This window comes from Helobdella robusta (genome assembly GCF_000326865.2).
Source record: "Helobdella robusta unplaced genomic scaffold HELROscaffold_150, whole genome shotgun sequence".
In the NCBI taxonomy this organism is placed as follows: domain Eukaryota; kingdom Metazoa; phylum Annelida; class Clitellata; order Rhynchobdellida; family Glossiphoniidae; genus Helobdella; species Helobdella robusta.
Window position 1 is genome coordinate 10,029 of NW_008703840.1, and position 24,029 is coordinate 34,057.

Here is a 24,029-nt window from a genome sequence, read left to right on the forward strand (position 1 = left end):
GAAAATTAAGTCACTCGATAGGCGGCTTGATGCAAAATTATTCACTCGATAGGGGGCATGATGCAAGTTAATTTAATCGATAGGGGGCTAGACGATTTTTTATTTGTTTTGCAATTTAGATGACGTCACAATTTATTACAAATTATTTTAAAATTTAATTAGTAGTTTTTTTTTAATTAATTGGACATACCTTGGAAATTTTTATGTTTAAAAACACCCGAAACAAAATCTAATTTTGCTTTGATATAGAGTTTTTTTTATCTTATATTAGAAGAAGGGCAGAGAGTCCGCACTGGGTTGACTAGGCAGCTTCGAATAATCAGTGCCTATTCTGGTCTCTGGTTTTCGGAAACGTCTTAAGTTCTCAAAAGTGGATTTGGTATGAGACTCTATGCTCATTGGCATTGGAGACTCTTGTTGTTTTGTGTTGGTTGTGCGGAAGCCGACCAAACTTGACGGCCCAGTGAAAACAGGCCAGGGTAGTGCGAAAGCCGACCGACTGACTGACAGGCCCAGTGAAAACAGGCCTTGGATTCTGTGAAAACGAATCCGCCTCCTTCTTTTGTTTTTGTTGTCCTATTTGTGGACGCAGCTTGGAATTTTCATAGACTCCTATTTTTGTAATCTTTCTTCATTCATTTCATTTATCTCCCGGAGTTGTATCAACACCACCATCGGTCACACACGTCGAGGTTGTACGATTGAACGGCAAGAAACATATCCCAAGTCGAAGACCCAACAAGAAGAAGTTCTAATTCCTGTATTCCAGTTTGTTCATTGACATTATTTTTTTTACATTATTCTAGAGTTCATTTAGTTCAATTCCTTTTCATTTACTTCCGTCGATTAATAAAATTGTTATCGAATATTTTTACGCGGGACTGGTCGAACTCACGATAAAAACATACACAAAATTATTGTCGGACCATAAATAAAATTCCCTGAGAAAGATAGAGGAAGAGATTACTTCACCATCAGTTGTACAATTTTTCGACAGTATCTTACCAAAATATTTATTCAACTAGCGATTGAATAAAAATTTGTTAAAATGTAGTTTAGTTGGTAGTCAAAGCAGAAACCGAGTTATCTGCTGAACTGTATTACGCTTTTAAATAGAATAACTTTATTATATATTTATATTTTTCTACATATAATGAAAAACACTGAACAAACTTAAGCGTTTGGAGTTTTATTTAGTTTTTTGCACATTAACAAATTGTTTAAAGTCATGAATAAAGAACATTAATGTTTTTTATTCATGTCATCGAAAATTCAGGTACTGGACTTTAAACAATTTGTTAATGTGCAAAAACCTAAATATATATATTTATAAGATCTGTGCAATTGCTGAGAAAATATTTAAGAAAATGGGAGTAGAGAGAAGAATTCATCTGTAAGTCTAAAATAGAAATGTTCACGGATGATACAATGATATATGATGAGTTGATCCAATAAAACGTAAATGCACGGAACCAACTGCTCAACCTCCATGAGACGCAGAAGATTCAAATAGTTTTTTGTTGATGGTGTTGTTGTTGTTGTTGTTGTTGTGGTTGACAGTGTGCTCCAACTCATTGATGTATCACTCCCAAATGCCACAACTGAGAGAGAAAGCGAGCTGAAAAGTAAATATTTGTTTTCATGATGGATTGGTTGAATTAGAAGAAAGAAGTTGGTGCTGCTGATGGTAAGTGAGGTTGGTGCCCGGAAAATTCATCGTGGAAAAATTCATCGTGCGGGAAAATTCATCGTGAGGCTAATCTGAAGTTGCAGTTTTTGCAATTACACACCACATTAATGTTGTATATTATAAATACATATTATTGTTAATTTTGGCGGTGATTCGTTGTTAAAATAAAATCTTGATGGCCACGTATTTGACAATCGAGGAAGGCGTATCGAGCGGTCCTGTCAATATTAGTGCCGACCGTTTTCTGTAGACATTCTCGTAGAGGTTTCGATCGATAGCCGAGCAAGTGCAATTAGCTTGAAATTCATTCAAATTCAAGTTGAAATTTGACGAAATTCATTAAAAAGAGTTGAAATGTAAAATATTTTCAAACATTCATTAATAGATTGTTGATTGAACGACAGAACGAAGGTCTGGAATCGAACACGACACCAACAACTGTACCAATTAATCAATAAATAAATTAATTAAGCCAAATAATAAATCAATTTTGGCAATTAATTGACAAATTAGGCTAAATGATGAATAGATTTTGGCATTTTAACGATTAAACGATAGTTAGCAATTAGTATTATATTGAACGATAGGAATTGAGCCTACCGCAGCTGGTCACCCAAAATTATCAACAATAATTTAAGTAAACGAATTTGACATTGGTTATTAAATAATTAAACGGCCACACAAATATTTCCACTCCGGTTTTCAAAAACCCAAGGAACGCCACTGTTGAGGATTTTTCAATTCATCACCTTTTTTGCAATGTAATTTAAAACAATTCAAAAATGAGTTTATTTTGCAACCATTGTGAAAAAATGCGTTTATTATGCAAAAGAATGTCAAGAAAAAGACTAATCAGTGCGCCTAGAAAATAAAATTATAGGCCAATCCACAAAGATAATCCACTCTATCACGGTTATTGCAACCTTGCACTATACGCCGAATTCAATTCGAACTGCCGTGTCTCGATAAACCTTTTTGCTTGGAGGCGGTTTGGCACCAGCAACATACTGTTCTATTTTTCCTTCATTTGAAGCTTGTTCGTCTTTCAAAGATGAAATGAATTTCCATATTGTTGGATGGCTAGCTCCAATTAACTCATTAAAGGCTCTGTGCCACTCTTCGCAGGAATTGTTGGTTTTTGGCAAGCCGTTGAGAGCTGCATTGTAGCAGTTCCACAGGTCGTATGAAAAACGTGGAGATTTGCGTTGTTGACACCGATTAGGTCTTCCAATCCAAGTGTCCTCCAAATTGTCTAAAACCGGTTGAGCTTCCACTGGAAAATCCTCCTATAGTTGTTCAAAACTTTTTATTATGCCATTTGGGTGAACATTCGTATTTTGAGAGCGAATTCCGGATCATTTTTATACCTATCAAAAAAACGCATAATTAATAATAATATCAATAATAAATAATAATAAAATGCATATTGATAAATATGAAAATAATTTTCTTGCTTTTATACAAAAGAATTCAAAGTTTTGAAAAAACGTGATTTATTTGAGATGTTTGTAATTATGTTGAAGGCCGTTTGTTTGAACGTTTTGCCACAGGCATTGACCAAAATGGAAAAAGCATCCTTTCTGTTGTGATTTTGAAAATACATCGTAAAAAGCGTTAATTGCGGCTGTTTCAAAATAAGATGTAATTGAGGTTGGAGCTAAAATGGGTTGCAAATTTTTAAGCTGTTGGAATAGCCGATTGTATGTTTCTTCTGTTTTTGATGGCAATAAAACAAACACAACAGGAATGACGCGATCGTTGCAGATTCCATGAAGAGTGTACAATTGATAAAACAAGTAGGGCACAGTTTTGAAAGTTCCATCAGCGTACAAATTTTCAGAGTGTCAAAGAAGCTGCATATTTTGCTGAGTTGAAAAAATGAGAATTCGGTAAGGACCATCATTGCTATCAAACATAAAAAAATAATGAATATCAAATTACACACAATTATCATTGTGTGTAATTTAATAGTCATTATAGATGACTAAGTTCGCCAAAGAGTTTGGATTCGGTGGTGCATGATCAGCAAAACGCCTGGTATTTCGAAAAGTCTTTTTAAGTGTGGAAATATTAAAATGTATTTGGCATTTGGCCAGAGGCCACCTTTGAAAGGTCAATAAAAGAATTGGTGATAATTGGTTGAGGAACATCCTGCGTTTCTCAAACATAATTTTTTATTTGATTCATAACCAAAACAACTTTGACCCGAGCAGCATTTCCTGCGTGGTTATGTTCGCAAACTCTCTTTACGATTTCGTCATTACGAGTATGCAAACGTGCCGACATACAAGATTTTGATATAGAAAGTTTCTTCATCCGTATCTGCATGAGTGGGAAGTGGTAGGCATTGGGTTTTAAAAAAAGTGTTCACAGAGTTTGATATGATTGAAGCATTAGACGCCGTTCTGCTGCTGTGCCACTGTTGTGTAGTGTAGTGCTGTTCTGTGTTGTTAATTGTAACTGTAAATTTATTATTGTTAATGTTTTTATTATGGTTATAATAATAATATTAATTGTTGTTTTTGTTGTTATGATGAATTTAGCAAAGAACAGCAAACAAAAGTCTAGTCGGATGCTGCCCAAACAAACCAAGCAGCTCAAACTGGTAATATTTTTACCACAAACGACAACATTCTGCAACTAAAAAAGCCTAATATAATTCAACAACAGCAACAGCACCAACAACAACATCAGCCACAAAACATTTTTGAACAGCAACATCATCAACAGAAAATCTACATGCAACAACAACACCCACAACAACAACAGCAGCCACAATATTCTTATAACTGCCGGAATGATCAAATTGCGCTATATTTTTTTTATACGTTTATTGTTATCTTTGCTATATTTGTAATCTTTGGATTGTGAGAATATCTGTTATATTAACATTCAAATTAAATTTATTTATTACCATATATGCCCTAAAAATGTCACAGAAATGCAATCCATAGATATTAATTGGTGATTTTTATCTTGGTGATACTTGGTGATTATGTTCCTAGACAACTTCTTGAGAAATAAAAAAATATTTTCTGTGGAAATATTAATGATGAATAATTAATGAGAAATAATTAATGATGAATAATGAATAATTAATGAGGAATAATAAATTTGGTCTTTGGAAAAATGGTGACTAACCCACGTTAAATTGTTTCTGAATTTATTTGGATTCTGAATGATAATTCGTTGTCTTGATAGTGAAAATTTAAAAAAATTTTTAATAAATAATTTCTCACATGAAAGAAAATTTTACTTTCTGAATTAGAAATTCTAAAAATGGAAAAACCGAAATTTTTCACTCGTATGAACACCAAACAAGACAAGGTTAATGAAATAATCGATGTTTTCAAGTTTTTATTGGATAGTAACAATTTAATTGAAAAAATGGCAACTATCGTTATTCTTAAAGTTAAAAATTTAGTTGCGTGGATGGAAAGTTTTTGATCGTGTGAATAACTTTTAGAGAAATTGGTTATTTCCAACAATGAAAACACAATACATGCTCTCTCTACATTAAAAGGTTTGAATTCTTCCAAAACGCAGATATTTGAGTGATAACAGTTGAACTAAAAGTGAAATTCGATGCGAAGTCTTAAATGTGATTTATGTAGTTATTTAAACTAATTTGTTGTTTCTATTACTGCTGGTATTAAAATAAACGTTCAACTTAGTTTGCGTTTGAAGTAGTTGTGTAGTCTATCGGAAATGTTGAATGTTGAATGTGGAAACTACAACACGGTGTTGGAGATATAGAGATTTTTAAAGCTATAACATCGGTGTTGGTAGATTTGATGGGAAACTATAGGCCAATTTCTTTACTTTCCCCTTTTTCAAAAGTTCTAAAAAAGCAGTTTTCAACAGATTAACTGCGTTTATTTCCAGTTGTAATATTCTAAGTAACCATCAGAGTATGGGTTTAGAAAGCAAAACTCAACTGATCCAGCCATTCTTAAATTTGCCCAACTGGTTTTGAAAGGTCTTGAAAGTAAGGAAATGACTTATCTAAAGTTTTTGACCCAATCAACCATGAACTGCTTTTAAATAAATTGTTTCAATATGACTGTCGTGGACAAGTACTGGATTGGTTCTCTACTTACCTCTCTGATAGATCACAATATGCACACGTGAACGGTTCTAGCTCCTCCATTTTATCAGTAAATGGTGGAGTTCCTCAAGGTTCCATTCTTGAACCGCTTCTTTTTTCTTATTCATTAATGATTTGCCAAAATTTTCATAAACTGTCAACCTCTTCTTTGCTGATGATACAAATTTATAATACTTATCGAAACTTGAATGAAGACAATGTTTTGATAAAATCAGAGATCTCAAAATTTGATGAATGGTTTAAGATGAATCGCCTGGCAATTAATGTTGAAAAATGTGCTGACACGATTTTTGGACCAACAATTCTAACAAAAGGGCCTCATGATTTGAAACTTAATTTGATCAATCTTGATATTTTGCGTGCTGATTTAATTAAATTTGTAGGAATTTAACTACAAAGTAATTTGTGATGGTCATTCCATATTGTCTTTGTTCTCAAAAAAATTAATCAATTTCTGGGTATTTTGTATAAATTAAAACATAATTTAAACTATTCAACATTAAAATCATTGTATTTTTGTTTTTTCACCTCTACTTATGTTATTTGCGTCTTTATTTGGGGCACTAGTTTCAAGTATTTAATTATTCAGATATTAGTATGTCAAAAAAATGTGTAAGAATATTGTATTTGTTAAACTACAATTCTCATGCTCAACATTTAGTTTCTACAGCTGGTAGACTTACTATTAATCACTGTATGTTTATTTTGCTGTTATTTTTGTATATAAATACCTTAACAACTTGTTGCCATCATTTTTAATAATTGTTTATATTTAAAAAGCAATATAAAAAGCAAAATTACAAGACCAGCAAACTTGTTCTATATCCACAATGCAAGACTAAAATTGACTAAAGTGAGCCTGTTTTATTCTGCTCCAAAAATTTGGGATGATATTATTCCAGCTGACATTAAAAACATTAAAGGTTTGCTACCTTTTGAAAAGCGATTGAAAGTGTTCATCCTTAATAACAAGCCTCCGTGAGGGTTGCAATTTATAATTAATTAACTTCATACATTGTACTTAATTTTAAACAAGTTTTTGTATGTATTCATTATTAATGGATTGGTTAATGTAGTAAGATTGGTAGTGTTGGTTCGCTGATTGGTTGCCGTATACTTAATGTATGCGAGGTTTTCTGTGCGTGGATTCTTAGTATGACTAAGTGGTTGCTAGTTGGGCTAAGAGTGGCGAGTTTCTGGTTTATGTGGTTGAATTGATAATATTGGGTCGATGAATATTTGCTATATACTTAATGTTATGTTTTTCTTGTGAATGTGTTTAAATAATGATGATTGAATCGTTGCTGGTAGTGGTATCGTGTGGGGTGTGTTTCTGGTTTGAGTGATTTAATTGACTTACGTTGGATCATTGAAATATTAAAATTTTTTCATAGTGCGTTTAAGTTCTTGTTACATGAATTTATGTACTAATCAACTGTATCTTTTATTTTGCTTAATATTTAATATTTACTTGTATTTTGGTTTAGTTCTTAGTGATAATGTCATTCTTGAACAAATTTTATAACTTTCTAGTAATTTTAGTATTGTATTTTTCTCCCCAACGTGTTAATAACATTTTCGTACAAACTTAGATACATATTTGTAATTTTAAGACTAGTATTTTTTTATTCTTTTTTGTCGATTGAAAGGTGGCTGTGCTCGATGAGTCTTTTTTTTGATTCTTCACGGTTCCTGAGCCTTTTTTTTTTTCTTTGAGGCGTTTTATTGTATAAAATATTGTATTGTATTGTATAAAATTTAGTGAAAAATAAATAATGATAAATAGTGAATAACTAATGACAAATTATGAATAATTAATAAAAAATAATTTAAAATTGATAAATGCTAATTGTTAATTATTGAACGTCTTTCCCTTGAAAAACATTTTCTTTGTCACTTTGTATGAGATTTTTATAATAACAATAATAATACCAATACAGTTTTGGAATCGTTGACTAGAGAGAAAGCGAAATTCAGAATATGGACAGAAAGATCAGAACATTATTAACAAAATACGGTTTTTTACACCCAAAAGCTGATATTGACCGTTTCTATATATCCAGAAACAGTGGAGACCGTAGACTAATAGAACCAGAAAGCGCGTACAAACGTGCAGTCGTTGGTGTCAGTGAATACATCACGCAAAAATCTGATAAATATATCAAACTAGTTTTCAGCCATGAAAAGAAAAGAGAAAGTACTTCATTCTGCATAAAAGCGAACAAATGAGGGTTAAGTACATGCCATCGGAAACTAACCAAGACTTTCAACTAGTTAAGTTCAGGCTTAAAAACCCACTCAATGATGCGAAAATCAAAATCTAATCATCAAAACCATTACACGGTTAGTTCTACAACGAAACATACAAAAAACTACGTAAACAGAAAACAGACATTTTGATGGCTATACAGCTCTGGACTCAAAGTCTCCTTATAGCAGCTCAAGATCAGGCATTAAATACGCGATAACATCAAAAAACGTGTTCTTAACATGGATGTCAACAGTAAACCTAGGCTGTGTCAACAGCAGGAGGAGCATGTTAACCACATTGTGGCTGAATGGACAAAACTAGTGCAAAAGGAATATATGCATCGACACAATAGGATCTCTTGGAAGAGTCCGGAGAAAAGGCAAGAAATATGATTGTACATGTACTGTACAATTTCTATAGTGAAATCATCCTGTGAAAAATAGAAGATCTACCTGAAATATCCATTAGAGGCGTGAGTATAAAAAATGTAAGATATGCTCATGATAGAGTTCTTATAGCAGATTCATTGAAAAAACTGCAAACAATTGTTTCCAAACTGGTTTTTGAAAGTGAAAGAAAAGGCTTGCAAATTAACATCAACAAAACAAAGTGCATGGTTATCAGTAAAAGCAAAACCGCCCCAATCTGCTCCATAATCATTAATGGTAAACAGGTGAAACAAGTCAACAGCTTCAATTATCTCGGAAGTCTGATTACCTCAGATTGTAAATGTGATGTGGACATCAAACGAAGAATAGCTATGACGAAAAATGCATATTCTAAAATGAAAAACGTCCTCACCAACAGTAAAATTAGATTATCAACAAAATTAAAACTGTTAGAGTGTTACACTTTTCCTGTGCTAACTTACGGCTATGAGTCCTAGACAATTTTTAAAGAAATGGAAAAAAAGAATAACACTGCTGATAAGTGGTTTTTGAGAAAAATTAAGAAAATTAGTTGAACCTCTTATACTTCAAATGAGGATGTATTAAAACAGTCTGGTTATTGAAAAGAGGAAATTTTTACTAATAATCCGACGAGGGCAGTTAAAGTTTTTTGGTCACATCATGCGCAAGTAAAGAATGGAAAATCTAACAACTACTGGAAAGATTGCAGGGAAAAAAGATCACGGTCAACAACGATTCACATTCGTGAAGTCCTTGTTTCACTTGTTGAATATCACCACATTTCAAATATTACAAAATGTTGAAGATCGGGTTTAGTGGAGGTCGATGGTCGCCAATGTCCTGAAAGGATGAGGCACGAGAAAGAAAAAGTACGACATGGCTATAAACACCGACCGTTGTATCTGGGCTAACCGGCCAGATATCATACACCACGATTGAAGTAACAAAAAAAAGGTTCCTTATCGATGTTGCTGTCCCCGATGTCACGAATCTTGCCACAAAGGAAGTTGAAAACTAAGCAAATATAAAGACCTTGAAAACACAAAAACAGACGTGATTGCAATCGAAGTTGGTGCATTGGGAATAGTACGTCATGGGCAGCAGAAATATCTCGATGAACTGCCTTGAAAGGAAAGTGCTGCACAAGTGCAGAAGATAGCTCTACTCGGCACTGCCCACATACTTCGAAAGTTTCTAATGACCGGAAACTAAAATCCTACAATTCAGGATTCCGGTGGACTTCCGGTAGTAGTAGCAGCAGTAATGCTGTTTTGAAGATTATTCAGAGAGCATGCTGTCAGGCTTGCTAGCATAGCTGATTTGTTGATTGATTGTTGTTCACCCAACAATCAATGCCTGCTTTAAATTAAGCGTACCATCATCTATGTATTGAAAGTTTTTGATAGTTTCCTCTTCCTGGTCGCTCCGTAAGATGTCTAACAAAAAATCATCTTTTCATAAATCATTTTTTCCTAACTCTCACTTTTTAGTAATAAGCAGATATACATACACACGCATAAGTAAGCATACATACATGCATAGAAACGTACACTCACACACCTATGCATGCACAGCACACACAGCATTCAACAGTCGTAGATACGCATGTTCGTTCGAACGAACGCACCTACCGTGTTACTTGCTACTTTAAGTTTTTGCAAAGCTGGTAGATTAATTAACTTTTTGTAGAACTGAGTGATGAGAAAAGAGAGAGAGAGAGAGAAAGAGTGAGAGGGAGAAAAAGTCAAGGAAGAGAGAGAGAGCAGAGAGAGAGAGAGAGAGAGAGAGAGAGAGAGAGAGAGAGAGAGAGAGTGAGAGACTGAATGAAACAAAATTGTGGCCGCATTGTTGTTGATCGATTTTATAATTTTTTATAGTTGTTTTTATTTAGTAGTCAATAGCAAAACATTCGGAAGAATTTTTTTTTCAATAAATTCATAAATAAATTTATACTGTACATATTGCACATATGTGATGCTCATGTTTGTGTGTGGATTTTTTTGTTGATCTGCGTTTGTGGGATTGTGTTTTCAACGTTTGTAAGTTTATTTATTGTAGGTTTTTTAAAAATACGTCTTTTCAAGTGGTATGATTTTGTATGTCCGTCTGTGTACGTATGTGCGTATGATTCGTTGAATATGTAACGTGTGTGTGTTTGTGTGTTTCTGTGTGTGTTTGTGTGTTTCTGTGTGTGTTTGTGTGTTTTTTTGTGTTCACGAGTACATTAGCATATGTGAGTTTGTATGTGCGTATTTTAATTGACTTTGTTTGAACGAAGACTTATGTGGTTTTGTTGTGGGTGCTCTATGTCTGACCAGTGTTATAAATAAAACTATATAATAGACAATTATGTGAATAAATGATTATAAATATATATATATATATATATATATATATATATATATATATATATATATATATATATATATATATATGTAATACATTAATTGATACGTTTGCAATACAAATGATCTCATACCATCCACACACACTCCATCCATCCATCCATCACCACAAATCCATCTCCACTTTCGATTTCAATTATAGAGATATAAGTCACGAAATGTGATAACAGAGGTAAATATTAAGAAGTCATTTCATTTCAAGAAGTTACATTTATTTTTATTACCTATCTTTTTTATATTTTTCAGTTAATAATATTCATTCATTCTTTCGTTTATTCTTTCGCTCATTCTTCGCTCGCTCATTCATTCATTCATTCACTCACTCACTCATTCATTCATTCATTCATTCATTCATTCATTCATTTATTTGTTTTGTCATTCATTTTGATAACTTAGAAAAGAGTTTTAGTTTGTTTTATAAATAAACAGATTAATAAGAAAATTATAAAAAAATTTATTCTGTATTTAAATTAATCTATAAATAAACTAATTTAATTTATTAATTTATTTATGGAGCAGTTCTATAAATAGGAGTGTGTATTTTTATGATACATATTGCGATATGATTGAGGTGTGCTCTTGATGGTTGGGGTTGTAGTGGTGGTGACGATGTCATGGAAATAAACGATTATTACAAAAATAAATAAAATATTGGTTGTTGTCAGGTGAGGAGGTAGATAGAGATGATGATGAAGATTATGATAAAGATGATGATGAAGATGAAGATAATGATGGTGATGACGTTTATGATGATAATGATGTTACTGTTGTGGATACCCATGACGATAATAGCAGTGTTCATGATGAGAATGAAGATGATGAGGATGACGATGATGATGGGAATGATGATGATGATGGTAGTGATGGCGGTAGTGATGGTTATAATAGTGATGATGATGAGTAGAACTATAGATGGGCAGTGATGATGACGGTACTGAAGATGAGAGTGTCTACAATAAAGATAGTGATGATGATTGTCGATGATGATGATGATGATGATGCTGACGATGGTGATGAAGATGTAACAGGAAGATGGCCTGCATGAACATCATAACATACCACATTTAAACATTCCAACGCTATCATTAATTGTTTGTTTGCGAAGTTGCGTCATCATCATCATCATCATTATCATTATCGGCGCTTTGTTTATCATTCTTATTATCATCATCATCACTATTATAAGATAACCGTCATCCTCATCGTTGTCATCATCATTATCAATTTCTTTTTTTTATTTTTTTTTTGTTGGTAGTTTTATTTTTGCATCATCATCAACCATGGACTTCATCGCTTTATTTATCCTCCGGTTGGTTTCAAATTTTTTTTTTCTTTTTAATTTCCATCATCACCACCGTGCTGTCATCTTCAACGTTATTCTCTGTTGCTCTCCATTAATGCTGGTGCTCTCTTCATCTGCTGTTGTTTTTTTTCTATTTGATGTCATCGCCATCATCATCGTCTTCATCACCAACTTCATTAGCTCTGATATAATCATTACCATAAACGTCATCCTCATCATCATCCCAGACAGACTTCAAGTGTTCAGGCTGGGTTACTTGTGGATTTACATCTTCTGAGTACATCTGCACTGCGTTGGATATATATAAATAAATAAATAAATAAATAAATATATATATATATATATATATATATAATTTAATGTTTATAACATTTTAATTCTAGATTGAAATTATAGTCTTATATGCTGTAACATTATGCTGTAATATGTGTGTATTGTTGAATCTATACTTCATTATGCTTCATTTTGTTTATGCTTTGCTTAGTTTATATTTCAATTATTCTGGACATTTTATCTCTTTTAACTTGTGATTTTTTTCACTTCTGGTTTAGGATGAGCCATACAAGCTCGTAAGAGTTTCTGGTTTCTTTCAGCTTTGGCTGAATAAACTATTTTATCACATCACATCATGTATATTATATATATACATATATTATAAAATCTACGAAATTTTTAGTTTTTGAAAGTTTAAGATTGAGCTTTTCAATATATCTAATATTAATTTTTTAATTATTATCCAATTTATAATAATTATAATAATATTAATAAAAAGAACGTTGGTTCTTATGGTGAAGCGTATAGGCATATTTTAATTTTACTTATCATCCGCGCTGATATTGGAATATTGCAAGAGCTGATGATAATTAAAATCGAAATATGGCCTATACGCTTCACCGTGAACACCAACAATTTTCTTATTAATTTTAATAAAGTGGATAATAAATATAAAATTACTCTTAGAAATATTGAAAAGCTCAATCGTAAACTTTCAAAGACAATATAGGCCCCCTTTGAACTGAGAACTAACCACTAAAAATATCAGATATACTTTACTCTTATTTTAGTTCTGTATCTTTACATTTCTGCCAAAACCCAACAGTAACTTTAATGGAAATGAAATGATTGTCTTAGATGATGTTACAATCACAAAACAACAGATAGTCGATGAACTTCAAAGACTAAAGAAAGGTAAATGCCCCGGAAGCGACGGCCTCTATCCAGCATTTGTGAGAAGCACTGTTAACATTTTTCAAATCGTTAACAATGGGAAAAATACCATCATGTTGGAATAATGCAATCGTAGTGCCACTCTTCAAAAAAGGAGATGTTTGTGACCCAAGAAATTATAGACCAATTAGCCTTACAAGCATTGTAGGCAAGGTGCTTGAAAAAAATAATTAAGAAGATAACTGTGGACCACTTGGCAAAAAATAATATCATATACAAGAGCCAATATGGATTTATGGATGAGCGTTTGTACCTAACAAATTAGCTTGACTTTTTGAAAAGGTTCATGAAAATTTGGACAGTGGATATTGTGTACTTAAATTTTAAAAAGGCTTTTGATAAGGTACCGCATAAACGTTTGGCATTAAATTGGAGACAAGTGAAATCACAGGAAACACATTTAAGTGGTTTTTTGAATGGTTACAAGATAGACGGCAAAAAGTTGATACTGGTGAAAACTTTTCAAACTGGAACAATATTACAAGTGGGGTTCCTCAAGGATTTGTATTAGAACCTTTGCTATTTGTAATATACATTAATGATATTCATCTAGGAATAAAATCTAAAATTTTAAAATTTGCAGATGACACTAATTACTGTGTATAATGTATGTGCTGTTGTAGACAACGATGAATATATTGAAATTTCAGCATGCGATCTACAAAAATATGCAAATGGACTGAGGATTTGCAGATGGCAATCAACACTGCAAATGCGCAGTCATACATATGAGTACAAACAACGAGGAAAAATTATTCAAACTTGAAAACCCACTCCTAAAAGTGCCAACAGGATTCTGGGTATGATAAATAGAACAGTAAAAAGCAAAGATATGATCGTCATATTAAACCTATGTAAAGTAATGGTTCGACCTAAGTTGGAATACAGTGTTCAGCTTCGGAATCCAGATTTAAAAAGACAGACATATGCTTGAGAATATTCAAAAAGAGTGCAACGAGAATGATAAAGGAGTTTCAGATTCAAAGTTTGTGGCTTGACTTCATGAGAAAAAAAAACAAGAGGAGATTTTATTCAGGCATACAAAATCGTCACAGTGAAAGATGATTTGAAACCAATAAAATTTTTTGAGCTTAGGATGAACAGTAAAACAACGGGGCTAAAAAATATTAAAAAAAACTCAGGATCGATAAAGCAAACATTTTTCAGCTACAAAGTTGTCAACGAGTGGAACAAACTGGGAGATGAAATAATGTGCGCCGAAACAACTGATAACTTTTATGCAAACTTGGCAAAAATGGGACATTAAAAATACTCAGAGGCTTAGTCTTTTTGGATTACTATAAAAAATCTTTATTATGTTATGCTAATTATTGTTTTTTAGCCTATATATATATATATATATATATATATATATATGTGTGTGTGTGTGTGTTTGTGTGTGTGTATATATATATATATATAATATTTAAGACGACGGCTCAATCCAGCAAATAAATAAGAAAATTAGGAAATAAAAGATCCTAAATAATTGATTGATTAATTGATTGATTAATTGGTTGATTGATTAATTGATTGGCGGCTGATTAATGCTGCTCACAAAAAGTAGCGACCCTGCAGCTACCCACGTGAAAAAGGAGCTCCAAATTGGCTACCCTCTATTGCTACTTTTCTATGGGAAAAAACAAAAATTTTCAATTTTTGTTGAAATATTGATAATATTTATAATCTATAAAAGATGGAAGCAATGAAACAAAACTTTTTCTAAACGTTGATTACGCGAGAATGAACCGACTATACTTACGTTGATAGCGTTAGTATGGGAGGCCGTCTGGTCTGGTGTGTTAGTGCATGTGTTCTCTATCACAAACATAAACACTAGCGTGTGATGATGTTGTTTGTGTTGTTGATGTGGCTGTTGTTGATTTGGCTGTTACTCGTGTTGTTAATATTGTTGTTTGTGTTGATGATGTTGGTTTTGATGTTGAAGTTATTAATTTTTTGATAATGTCGGAGGCACTGAATGCTATCAAAATTGGAGATGTAAATTGGAAGAAATCGAAAGGTCATTTGTGAACATGTATTTTGTTAGATAGTATGTAGTCATGAACGTCAGTTGATGTTGTTGATTGGATGATGTCATCGTCAGAGTAGATGCGTTGATCTCATGTACGAGATAGTTGATGCTGATGTGCAGTGTTGTTGCTATTGTTGTTGGTTGCTGTTCGGTCTGAACGGACTGCTTTTTAGCTGATAAATAAATCAAAATTAAAAATGATTTCAACGTAACTTAATAATTCATAATAACTTCAACAACGTCATCTCATCTCATCCTTTCACGAACAAAACTGTGAATCACATTACAACATTAGTTTTGACAACATCAACAACAACATGCTCATAGCCAACAAACGAACAACCAGACAACACAAACTACTATAAAACCAGCCCCACAACATGCACAACAAACTTCATTTAGAAATTGTTGTTGTTGCAGTCTCGATAGGGAAAGTTGCATGAAGGTCATCTGTTTTTTCTGCTCCTCCAGCGAGCCCCTCAGCAAACTGGCCTCGTACTCCAACTCGTTCTTCGCGTTCAACAGACATCGGTCTGTGCATATGTATGTACGTTCCAAAGCGTTAAATAACAGCCACACATCTACTTAACAACAACAAAAACAACAATATTACGTGTTCAATAACTCTATAACGTCGACAAAATTACATGTTTATCTAAACAAGAAAAATATCACGTGATCATGATCAACTAAGCAACAACAACACTATTCTAAGATAGCTTAAATAACAACACATCCAAACTAAACCACCAAAAACAACAAAAACACCAACCACAACCACACCTGAAAAAAACAACCACACCAGAACAACAACAACCACACCTGTACAACAACAACCACACCAACAACACTAACAACAACAGCAACATCATCTGATACAACAACTACAACTACTACTGCAACAATGCCTTTAACTAAAACTGATACAACAACAACAACACCAACAACAAGAGCAACACCATCAGGCGATAATCTGCATTCCACTCACTTTGCTTCAGCAACTTCATCAGTACCACATCCTTCTTCTGCAGCTCCTTCTGCTGCAGCTCCAACGATGACGTCAGAGGTGACGCGGCTGGCGACGATAGTGAGGAAGAGGCGTTCAGTGACGTCATTGAGTCCTGGTGAATGGATTGGTTTGTTGGTTGGTTGGTTGGTTTGTTGGTTGGTTGTTGAGTGAGTGATTTAGATAATTAATATAAGGGTGACTACAATTATGGTGAATAAGAAAAAATAAATAAAATGTTGACTCCGTCAAAAATCGCAACCTTGCCTAACCATCAACATTAATAAATGATTAATTAATTAATTAATTAATAATAATAATGTTAACGATATGACAATAATATTATAATTAATTAATATAATGATAATGAATTATAATTGGTTGATCGCAGCGGGTACTGTGCAGGGCGATGGAGTCGGCTGAAATTTCGTTCCACTCCCACCCCTTAATTGAAAACTTCCGACACCTGGTTTCGACTTCCAGATTTTTTTCAATTTTAACTTTAAAATTTTATTCAAATACAACTACTAAATAGAAAATACTTCAAAAAACATTTGAAATCAGCTTATGTAAAGGTTTTTCATAGTTAAATTATTCTATATTGTTTGTTTTAAAATATACTAAAAAATGATAATATAATTTGATTGGATTATTGTGCATTGGTTATTTATTGCTGGTGACTGTAGAAAAAAATAGCTTTGTGTTTTTGCTGCGTCGCAAAGATGCAAATTTCAAAGTTGGCAAATTTCAAAATAGCGTCAAAGAATTGAATATTCATACATCCTACCCACTGTGCTGGCGAGTAAAAGTGATTGAATCAATATTTGAGATGATCTCATTGATGCTTCTATATCTTCCAACAGCATGAGTTTAAAAAATCAGTTTTAGAATATAACTGAATAAATGAACAAATTTCAAACTTCAAACACTTTAAACCTTTGACTCCGACGCCCTATGCAGTTAAGTCAGTACCGATAGCCCGATGTTGTCCACCACTCAATCATCATTGAATACGTTTGAAATTTTAACAATTCAATCATTTAATCGAATAAATATCGAATGTAAAGCACAGATGATGATCTACTATGGTACGTGATGATGGCGTAATGATGCAAGTGCTGAAGTACGTGATGATGTGATACTAACATTTAGTTGATGCAACTGGGAGAGACATTGATGTAACTGATCTGTCGTGTGCAATTTGTTATAATGCTTCTGTTTTTGTTGTTGTTGCTATTGTTGTTGCTATTGTTATTAATGTTGTTGTGTTTTATGAATGACTTGTAGTTAATGATGCTGTTGTTGTTGTTCTTTGCATAATATTGATGTATTTTTGTTGTTGAATTTTTGTTGTGTTTAGTTTTTTGTGTTATCGTTATTCTGTTTGAGTTGATGTTTTTTATTGCAAAAGTTTGTTGTTGTTAAAAATTTATTGTTATTTTTTTGTTTAATTTGATTCGCCGCTATAAATTATATCTAAAAAGCAATCACAACAAACATTACTGTTGCAGTAACCATCTTCTGTGTGTTTACTGGATGTAAACACGTTTGAACTACTGAACATCACTATCATCGTCATTATCATCTTCATCTCCAAAATAATCACCATCATCTTCTCATTCGTAATCATCAATATAACCGTCATAATTTTCACTGCAACCATCATCACCACCACCATCATCGTCATCATCACCAGTACCTTTAAAATCCCTGTTATCCTCATTGAGACGCACCACTTCCGACTCCAACTTCATCCTCACCATCCTCTCCAGGCACTCCCTCCTCTCCGTGTGCTCCACTAGATTCTCGTATGCTCTCCCCATTCTTTCTATCTCTTTTTCCACCTGTTTATATATATATATATATATATATATATATATATATGTAATGGAAATTGTTCTATTACATGATCACGTGGAATAAGTACTAGCACAAAGCACGTGTGCTTACCTAGGAGAGAGCGCCGTATGGTCACGTGGGTCGATTACTAGACCAAAGTACAAGCGCTTACCTAGGAGAGAGCACCGTGCATGCCTATAAATAGCCTACGCAAATAAGTTAGCTCTCTTTCCTTTATGTGGCTCTTGGGTCGGAGTTGACGTTAGTAAAATTGAGTATTGTATTGTTGCATTTTCATTAATTTTGTTTATTCGAATAATTATTTAGTTAGGTTTTAATAAAGGAGGATTAATAATATATCTGTCGTTGTGTTTAGTTAATATCGAACCCGTTACATTGGTACCAGAAGTGGGGTAGTTATTTAATTGGTGATTAATTAAATAACTAATAGGACGTTTTGACATTTATATAAAAAGATTAATTAAATACTTAGTTATAAGTTGTTACATTTGTTGTACGTTTGTTGTAAGTTGAGAATTCAGAATTATAATGGATCGATTGACGAAGATGAAACAACAAAAATTACAACGTCTGTCGAACGAACAAATAACAAGGAAGCTACTGAAGAGATCAATCGACGAAGCCAGTGTACGATTGATGAGCCGATCACAGCTGTTAGAAACGTGGGCCACAATTTTGGCGGACAGCGCTGATTCTCCATGCAGTGTTGCGGCGGAGGGCGCTGTGTCGAAAGATGCTGAAGGTGGATTGACCTTATACGAAAGGAAACAGTTAGAAATGGAGTATAGGCTTCGAGAAGCGGAGATTGGTAGACAAAGAGAAAAAGATGAGAGGGAATATAAGCTCAAAGAAGCAGAGATGGCCAGACAGCGTGAAAGAGATGAAGCAGAGATGGCCAGACAGCGTGAAAGAGATGAAGCAGAGATGGCCAGACAGCGTGAAAGAGATGAAGCAGAGATGGCCAGACAGCGTGAAAAAGATGAAGCCGAATTCAGGCTTAAGAGTCAAGAATTAGAAATTCGACGACTAGAGGTAGAAGGTATGAATAATCGAAGAGTGGCCAATGATGCTAGTGAGGATAATAACACGATAAAACTAATGCAACAGACTCGATTTTTCGCGGAGTCGTTAAAACATCTGATAGGAACGTGTCCGTTAGAGCCAAGAGATATTCCTGCATTCTTTGAACACGTAGAGAAAATTTTTCGAAACTATCACGTAGACGGAGAAATTAAAGCCAATTTGTTGATAATGAGTTTGAACGAAAAGGCCAAAACGTGGTTACATACTATTTCCGCCGACGGTCTGAAGGATTATAGCGAAATTAAAAGACTCATTCTGCAGGAGTTCAGGTTGAACCCGACAAAATTGAGAGATGAATTCTTTGCCCTGAGAAGACAGAAAAGCGAATCGTACACGAGTTTCGGGGCGAAATTATACGGCACGCTGAACCACTATTTTCAAAGCCGTAACATTACGGGATTAGAAGATGCAATGAAATTGATATGTGCAGATAGAATGAAAGAGTTGCTATCAAGACATACTCTGGAATTTATTTTGTCACAAGAGCAAGCAGCTTCCTGGATGAGTCCTGACGTGTTGGCACAAACGATCGACAAATATGAAACTGCCATGAACATGAAAGTTTCGAGCGACAATACATGTATGCCGGAGAGTATCAATCAGATACAATCATTTCGAGAAAATGAGCACCAGATGTATAGAAGTAGCAACAACAAATCAGCTTCACCCAAACAAACCTGTTTTTCTTGCGGGAAGATTGGTCATATTGCAAAGCACTGTACATGGAAAAATAGAATTACACCTACGGCCACTAAAAACGTCATGCGCTGTGAGACGGACAAAAAAACGCAGAGACCAGTTGAAATCGAATCACCAATAAGAACAAAGGAAGTTGTCATTGAAGCAAACAAATTTTATGATCGCAAGTACATCGAAGTAAATATTAACGACGAGATTGATCAAAAGGCGTTAATTGATAGTGGATCAGAAATATGCTGCATCAGTGAAGAGATCAGCTACCAGTTAAAATTACAGCCGGTAGACACTATAGCAATAAAGGGAATTGGACAACATTTCGACCATACGAAAGGTGTATGGATTCAGATCAAACCTACTTGTAAGGATAAGACACAAACAAATATTGCGCCAGTAGTGAAGATATATTGCGCAATTGTTCCCAAACTTTGTGAAGGGCTATTATTAACTCCAAGTGTCGTTGACTTGATCGAGGAGATGAAATTCTATGACGTCCCGATTCCACAAACAAACCTGTCAGAACTTGATGAATCAATGAAGCTGCAAAAGATGCAGGATTCGGCAAGTAAGAAAAACGAATTAACCTGCGATAACCCGGTGGTTGACAAAACCGAACAAGTAAATCCAGTAAATAGACTATCATAAATACAATTATTTATAAAGATCACTGCGTTTTCGGCATTATTCAACTTGTAGTTGAGTTTCTCAATTTTTTCTAACGAGACTTTTATCTTAAACTTTATCAAAATGATAAAATTCTCGTTAAAAAACTACAAGTTGAATCAACTAACTGATCGCTCACCCAATCAGCTGATCAGTTATTCAACTAATCAACTAATCAGTAACTCAACTAGCTAATCAACGATCAGTCACCCAGACAATTAGCTGATCAGTCACCAAACCAATCAGCTGATCAGTCACCCAATCACTCAGCTTATAAATCATTCAACCAATCAGTTGATCTCTCACCAAGCCAACCGACTAATCCGTCACCCAACCACCTAGGTGATTTGTCACCCAAACAATCAGCTGATCAGTCACCCATCCAATCAGCTGATCAGTCACCCAACTAATCAGCTGATCAGCCACTTAACCAGCCACTAATAGGAACCTTCTCCAGCGTGTTGATCTTCCTGTAATAATTCTCCAGCTCCCTCCTCAGCAGCTTGTTCTCATCCGACAGCCTCTCAACTATCATTGTTGCTTTGTTCGCCATGCTGACCTGGTCCAGTTCTCGCTCTCGATGCTTATTGGCTGACCCGGCAGAGTAATTTCTGAATATGTGGGTCAGGTTGTAGGTCGGTTCGTAGGTTAGATATAATTTGATTGTTGAAGTTTTTAATGTGTGTGCGTTCGAGGCCTGTGTCGTGCAAATGCTGTTTCAGACGACTTTGTGTGAAATATAACTAGAAAACTTTGAAACTCTCAAACATCACGTCAAAATTTTGCGATTTGGTTTGAGTGCCAATTGCAAAAAACACAAACTTGAATGCGTGTAGCTATATTTGTGTTTGTGTGCGTGCGTGTCTATGTATACCTGTGTGTTTGTGTTTGTGCGTGTCTGTTTATACGTGTGCGTTGGTGCGTGTGAGTGTCTGCGTATGCGCGTGTATCTGCATTGCAATGTACATGTTGCATTTAACAAACAAGTGGCGTAACAAGTGAATGAAGAATTGCTGTAACAAAAATAATGAACCTAGAAAAATTTAAGGAGGAAGTTAACAGTGGATAATTGAACGGTGGGAAAGTGCTGTCCAGAGGATAATTAATGTTGTTGTTGTTGATGATATCATTGATGTTGTTGTTGTTGATGATATCACTGATGTTGTTGTTGTTGAAATTGTACTTGCTGATGACGTTGTGAATATTTTTGCTTTTGCTTGAAACCAGTTTGTTGTGGATGTTATTGTTGCTATCTACAAAACCTCCATTGTTGTTGTTTGCGTTGTTCGCGATCAAACTATTGTTTAAAAATTTATTCTCTTCATTGTTTGACCAAATATTATTCCCACTGAACATGTTGCAGATTTTGTTTCCGTTGTTGTTATTGTTATTAACGTTGATGTTCTCGTTTTTGCCATTATTTTTGTAGTTTTTGTTGTTGTTGTTGATGTTGCTGACAATGTTGTTGTTGATGTTGTTGTAATCACTGTATGTAAACAAGTTGCTGCAACTGCTATTTCTCAGAGCCAGATCGTTGAGGTTGTCATCGTCGACGCTATACGTGGGCTCGGAGAATGCTGTTGATGCCGATTCTCTGGCTTTCATGTAAGATGGCGAGTGTTGAAGTTGTGGGTCATTCTGTTGCAGGCTTCGTTGTTGTTGTTGTTGTCTTTGTTGGTGAAAATCCAAATGGTAGTATTGCGAATGATGTTGGTAGGAGTTTTTCAGAAGTTGTTGCAAGTGCATTGGAGGTTGTTGTTGTTTTGCTGCCAGGACATTGGCGTCAAAGACAACTTGTTTTAAAAAATGATTTTCAACAATGAGGTTGTTGACGTCGTTGCTTTCGTTGTCATTGTTGAAATCATTGTTGTCGTAATTTGCTGCTGCCATGTTGCTCTTTAAAAATTTAGTTAATGCTAGTTTGGCATTATTTGCAGGAGCGCTCTTGATTCTGTTGCTGATGTTGTTGTTGTTGTTCTTTGATGAAGCCGATGATGGTCTAATTGATTCATTTAGAGCTGATGTTGTTGTTTTTTGCGTCTTTTTGTTGGGGTTGTTGTTTGGCATTAAATTGTTTGTGTTGAACTTTGCTGTTGTATTTTGCTGAATTTTGTTGTTGTTATTGTTGTTGTTTGTGTTTAGACTCTGAGGTCTTTGAACTAATTTTGCTGACGGTTGTTTGTTATAGACGCTGTTATTGTGAGTAATATTGTTGTTGTTGTTGCTGTTGTTACTGTTGTTTGAATTTCTGTTTCTCTGGCATTTGGCTGAGAGATCGTTAGAAGATTTATTTAAATTTTTATTTATAATTCTAGCATTGTTGTTATTATTATTATTATAATTATTATTATTATTATTATTGCTACTATTATTTTCATTATTGTTACTATTATTTAAATATTTTGTAGGCACGTTTTCAAGCTGATCGGCACAGCAGCTACTGCTGCTGCTACTACAACTCCTGACGACGTTTGGTGTGGTTGCAGTTAACTTCACGCAGTTGAAACGCTTTGCAAGTTTTGTTGATGTTGCTTTTTGAACTGTCAACATGTTGTTGTTCTTGACTACAGTGGCAAACGCTGGAACCAATGTTGGTGCTTTTGATGACGATGTTGTTGTGGTTTTTGTTGTGGCAGTCATACTAGATGTTGTTAATGAAACTGATGTTGCTGTTGTTGATGCTGTTGATGCTGTTGTTGTTGTTGTTGTCGTTGTTGAGGGTTTAGTGTTAAAGGGTTGTTGAATGGTTGGCAATGTTGATGCTGGCATTGATGGTATTGTTGTCGGTGCAAAACATGCAGTTGATGGTGTTGTAAATGTTGATGATGTTGCCGTTGTAAGAAATGACTGTAAAGGAGACAACGTTTTGTTTGTTGTTGATGTTGTTGTTGGCGTTGAAGTTGTTGTTTTCGGTGTTGTTATTGTAAAAGTTGATGTTCTTTTTGAAACTGATGATGTTGTTGATGATGTCGTTGAATTAATGATTGTTGGTCTGCTTTGTATGAGCGTTGATTGAGATGTTGTGGGTGTTGTTGCGGTTGTTGCTGGGTGTTTGTTGTTTTTTAAGATGGAAGATCTTGTGGAACTGGTAAGTTTTGTTAATGAAGACACTGTTGTGTTGACGATGTTGTTTGATGGTGAATTGTTTTTGTTGTTTTGTTGAGTTGTTGATTTTGAAAGTTCCTTTGTTGACGTTGTTGGCGTTGTTGATGCTTGACTGAGTTTGTTGTTGTTGTCTGTTTTTATTTGGTTTAAAAAATCCAGAACGTTGACCTTGTTAACTTTGGCGTTG

The 24,029-nt window shown here is 34.2% G+C and overlaps 4 protein-coding genes across 4 annotated transcripts in view; 1 reads left to right on the forward strand and 3 right to left on the reverse strand.

Annotated features, from left to right (window-relative positions):
- Positions 1-267: 267 nt before the first annotated feature.
- Positions 268-5,840, reverse strand: HELRODRAFT_184059 (hypothetical protein; the record flags this gene model as incomplete). The annotated part of the gene is made up of 6 exons (XM_009015351.1): positions 268-576; positions 687-758; positions 2,662-2,976; positions 3,896-4,012; positions 4,832-4,883; positions 5,791-5,840. The coding sequence occupies 6 exons, from the start codon at positions 5,838-5,840 to the stop codon at positions 268-270; spliced, it is 915 nt and encodes a 304-aa protein (XP_009013599.1).
- Positions 5,841-7,778: 1,938 nt separating this feature from the next.
- On the forward strand, positions 7,779-9,370 carry HELRODRAFT_184060 (hypothetical protein; the record flags this gene model as incomplete). The annotated part of the gene is made up of 4 exons (XM_009015352.1): positions 7,779-7,995; positions 8,183-8,277; positions 8,723-8,886; positions 9,265-9,370. 4 exons carry the CDS (start codon positions 7,779-7,781, stop codon positions 9,368-9,370), a joined length of 582 nt encoding a protein of 193 aa, XP_009013600.1.
- Positions 9,371-15,003: 5,633 nt separating this feature from the next.
- HELRODRAFT_184061 (hypothetical protein) lies at positions 15,004-18,258 on the reverse strand (the record flags this gene model as incomplete). Its single annotated transcript, XM_009015353.1, has 6 exons — positions 15,004-15,024; positions 15,157-15,267; positions 15,823-15,962; positions 16,418-16,550; positions 17,582-17,622; positions 18,135-18,258. The coding sequence occupies 6 exons, from the start codon at positions 18,256-18,258 to the stop codon at positions 15,004-15,006; spliced, it is 570 nt and encodes a 189-aa protein (XP_009013601.1).
- A 3,454-nt stretch (positions 18,259-21,712) lies between these two features.
- The window catches only part of HELRODRAFT_184063 (hypothetical protein), a gene marked incomplete at both ends in the record, with an annotated part of 9,830 nt that continues 7,513 nt past the window's right edge, over positions 21,713-24,029 (reverse strand). Inside the window, one exon of the mRNA XM_009015354.1 lies at positions 21,713-23,427. Within this exon, the coding sequence (XP_009013602.1) occupies positions 21,713-23,427 (1,715 nt within the window). The remainder of the gene's footprint in view (positions 23,428-24,029) is intronic.